Source organism: Sciurus vulgaris, assembly GCF_902686455.1.
Source record: "Sciurus vulgaris genome assembly, chromosome: 6".
Taxonomy (NCBI): Eukaryota; Metazoa; Chordata; class Mammalia; order Rodentia; family Sciuridae; genus Sciurus; species Sciurus vulgaris.
In genome coordinates, this window is record NC_136466.1 from 3032972 (window position 1) to 3037131 (window position 4160).

Consider the following 4160-nt stretch of genomic DNA (forward strand, 5'->3'; position numbering starts at 1 on the left):
TGTTTCAAAAAATAATACAAGGTCTGGGCATGTGGCTCAGTGGTAAAGCACCCCAGGTTCAACTCAATGCCCAGTTCCCCACAAAAAGAAGGAAAGAAGGCACCATGGGCACGTGTTCCCTGCTTTGTCAGCTGCCTGATCTCTGGCCTTTGCTTGGACTGTCACTTTCCCTGGTATCCTGTCCTAGGACCTGAGCCTCCTCCAGCTCCTGCAGTTATCTGAGGACAGCACCTGGTCTGTCCTCAGCACTGAGCCCTAGCACCTTCACTCAGTCCCTATGCATGAGGGCACACACCTGTCACTGGTGGGCATCCTGTGTATTCATGAGCTGTGCACATCCACAGTGCTGCTGAGTGGGCTATAAGCCTCATGCACACGTCACAGGAGGGAATCATGTGTGCTCTGAGCTGTGTACCTCCACAGTGCAACCACGTCACAGGTGGGAATCAGGTGTGCTCTGAGCTGGGCACCTGCATGGTGCAGCCACGTTACAGGTGGGAATCGGGTGTGCTCTGAGCTGTGTACCTCCACAGTGCAACCACGTCACAGGTGGGAATCGGGTGTGCTCTGGGCTGTGCACCTGCACGGCGCAGCCACGTCACAGGTGGGAATCGGGTGTGCTCTGGGCTGTGCACCTGCACGGCGCAGCCACGTCACGGGTGGGAATCGGGTGTGCTCTGGGCTGTCCACCTGCACGGCGCAGCCACGTCACGGGTGGGAATCGGGTGTGCTCTGGGCTGTGCACCTGCACGGCGCAGCCACGTCACGGGTGGGAATCGGGTGTGCTCTGGGCTGTGCACCTGCTCGGCGCAGCCACGTCACGGGTGGGAATCCGGTGTGCTCTGGGCTGTGCACCTGCACGGCGCAGCCACGTCACGGGTGGGAATCGGGTGTGCTCTGGGCTGTGCACCTGCACGGCGCAGCCACGTCACGGGTGGGAATCGGGTGTGCTCTGGGCTGGGCACCTGCACGGTGCTGCCACGTAACAGGAGGGAATCGGGTATGCTCTGGGCTGTGCACCTGCACGGCGCAGCCACGTCAAGGGTGGGAATCGGGTGTGCTCTGGGCTGTGCACCTGCACGGCGCAGCCACGTCACGGGTGGGAATCCAGTGTGTTCTGGGCTGTGCACCTTTATGGCACAGTCACGTCACGGGTGGGAATCGGGTATGCTCTGGGCTGTGCACCTGCACGGTGCTGCCACGTAACAGGAGGGAATCGGGTATGCTCTGGGCTGTGCACCTGCATGGCGCAGCCGTGTCACAGGTGGGAATCGGGTGTGCTCTGGCTGTGCACCTGCACGGCGCAGCCACGTCAAGGGTGGGAATCGGGTGTGCTCTGGGCCGTGCACCTGCACGGCGCAGCCACGTCACGGGTGGGAATCGGGTGTGCTCTGGGCCGTGCACCTGCACGGCGCAGCCACGTCACGGGTGGGAATCGGGTGTGCTCTGGGCCGTGCACCTGCACGGCGCAGCCACGTCACGGGTGGGAATCGGGTGTGCTCTGGGCCGTGCACCTGCACGGCGCAGCCACGTCACGGGTGGGAATTGGGTGTGCTCTGGGCCGTGCACCTGCACGGCGCAGCCACGTCACGGGTGGGAATCGGGTGTGCTCTGGGCTGGGTACATCCATGGTGCAGCCAAGCATCCACAAGCCTTGGGCACCAGTCCCATGCACAACTACAACACTGGTTCGAACTCCTCGGGACTGCGGCCATGCAGCAGTTGTACTTTGATCTTATCTAGATGATGTTTTTGATATAATTAACATAAGGTGTTCATTGAATAATTGAAACACGGAATATTTACTTAGCTTACTTGTGTATTAAATTGCATGTTTTTGAAACTCAAAGACTGGGCGCGCGATCAGTGCAGAGGGCTGCTAGTGTGCCGAGGCCCTCGCTCAAGTCAGCACAGCAGAAATATACGTGCACTCTCCTGCAGACACTTGCTGCTTCTCTCTTTCACTCTGGGTTCATGTTCCCCACAGTCCCTTTGGTAATTCTGGACCCACTCCTACCTCCGTACAAGGCTCCTGTCCTCAGTACAGCCTTCAGAAATAGACACACGCAACAAGGTAGTCTTTAATAAGAGTGGAAAATCCACCACACTGTTCCAGCCACAAGTAGGAAATTAGAAATGAGCATGGTTTTAAAGACCTCATGTCACTGCCGGTAAACAGAGTGCCTCTGACAGACATCAGGGGCAGAGGAGACTGGTATTCTAACTCTTTATTTGGAATTAATTTCAAATTCTTAGGAAAGTAGCAGGAAAAACAGTAATACAGAGGCCATCCCTATGCCCCATTCCCTGACCCACCTGCAGTTAAACATTGTCTCCTTTACAACTTATTTTTAAAGTTTCATGATTTTAAGTGATGCACTATTACATAAACATTGCTCATGTCCTTGGAGTACCATGTGCTGTTCCCATACTTGAATACACTGTGCATGATGTAAATCATGTCAAACATATCTGCCTCCTAAACATTCATCACTTCTTTTTTTAATTATTAGTTATTTATTTTTTAATTTTTACAGACTGCATTTTGATTCATTGTACACAAATGGGGTACATCATTTAGTTTCTATGGTTGTGCACAATGTAGACTCACACCATTCATGTAATCAGACATGTACATAGTGTAATGTCTCCTTCCACCATTTTTCATTCCCTCCCTCTCATTTCCTTCTACATAATCCAAAGTTCCTCCATTCTTCTCTCACTCCCCACACCCCCATCCACATTATATATCATTCTCCACTTGTCAGGGAAAACATTCCATAGTGAGGACATTCAAAGCCAGTTCTGCTTTCTGAAACACACTGTGTTATTGTCATCTGTACTCACCCTGTTGTGCAATTGCACACCAGAACGTCCCTCCCTCTCCATTTCACCAGTGGTTCTTGCCCCCATGCCATCATTGCCACTACCTGAGAACATGGGTATTCTCAGTGCAGTCAGGAGCTCCGGTGAATATCAACGTCACTACAATGTCACTGCGTAATGCACTTTGTGTGGAGGAGGTCGAAACCCAGAAACTTTCGAGTTCAAGGAACAATTCCTAAAAGAGGCGTGGAAATGAGATGAAATGCCCTGGTGGTCTTAGCATCTGAGGAGTGACCTTTGGAATGTAGTCCTACACTTCCGGTGTGCAGAAAGAAGGAACGTGAATATACGTATGTTATCGTAAAGATTCTCTAGGTTGTGACTTCTTTAAAAATTGGTCCTGCATTCAACATTTTCTTTAGGGCTCCCATGACATCCTTATTCCTAAGACTATAGATTAAAGGATTTAGCACAGGAGTGAGTATGGTGTAAAAGACAGACACCACCATGTCCTTCTCTGGGGTGTGGCTGGATCTTGGGAGCATGTAGGTGTAGACAGCAGCCCCATAGAAGAGCGTGACCACCATCATGTGTGAGGAGCGGGTGGCCAGGGCCTTCCTCCTGCCCTCTGCTGAGTTCATCCTGTGGATGGTGAGCAGGATGCAGGAATAGGAGCCTGAGATGACTGTCACGGGGATGAGGAGCATGAGGACACAGCACAGGTACATGAAAACCTCATAGAGTGAGGTGTCCGAGCAGGAGAGCTTCATCACAGCAGGGACTTCACAGAAGAAGTGCTGGATCTCCCGGGATCTGCAGAATGGGAAGGTCATGGTGACGGGAGTGAACATGAAGCCATCCACTGATCCCAGGAACCAGCACCCAGATGCCAGGAGGAGACACATCCTGTGGTTCATGAGCACAGAGTAACGGAGTGGATGGCAGATGGCCACGTAGCGGTCATAAGCCATGGATGCCAGAAGGAAGAATTCTGAGCCTGCTAGTGTCACATAGAGGAACATCTGCAGCCCACATTCAGGGACCGAGATGGTACTCACGCCCAGCACCTGGTCCAGGAGCACCTTGGGCACAGTGATAGAGATGTACATCATGTCCATGAGGGACAACTGGCTGATGAAGAAGTACATGGGGGTGTGGAGCTGGGTGTTAGAGCGTATCAGGAGGATCAGGAGAGCATTTCCAGACAGGGCCATCAGGAAAACCAGGAAGATGACCACAGACAGCAGAGCTGGGTGCTGGGATTGCCTGAAGAGTCCCACCAGGATGAAGTCTGCCCACCTCGTGTGGTTGGTCATCCAGGTGACGATGTCCAT

At 52.9% G+C, this 4160-nt stretch overlaps 1 protein-coding gene across 1 annotated transcript; it reads right to left on the minus strand.

Moving 5' to 3' along the window:
* Window positions 1-3197: 3197 nt before the first annotated feature.
* Window positions 3198-4160, minus strand: LOC306663344 (olfactory receptor 2T29-like; the record flags this gene model as incomplete). The annotated part of the gene is made up of 1 exon (XM_079143745.1): window positions 3198-4160. One exon carries the CDS (start codon window positions 4158-4160, stop codon window positions 3198-3200), a length of 963 nt encoding a protein of 320 aa, XP_078999871.1.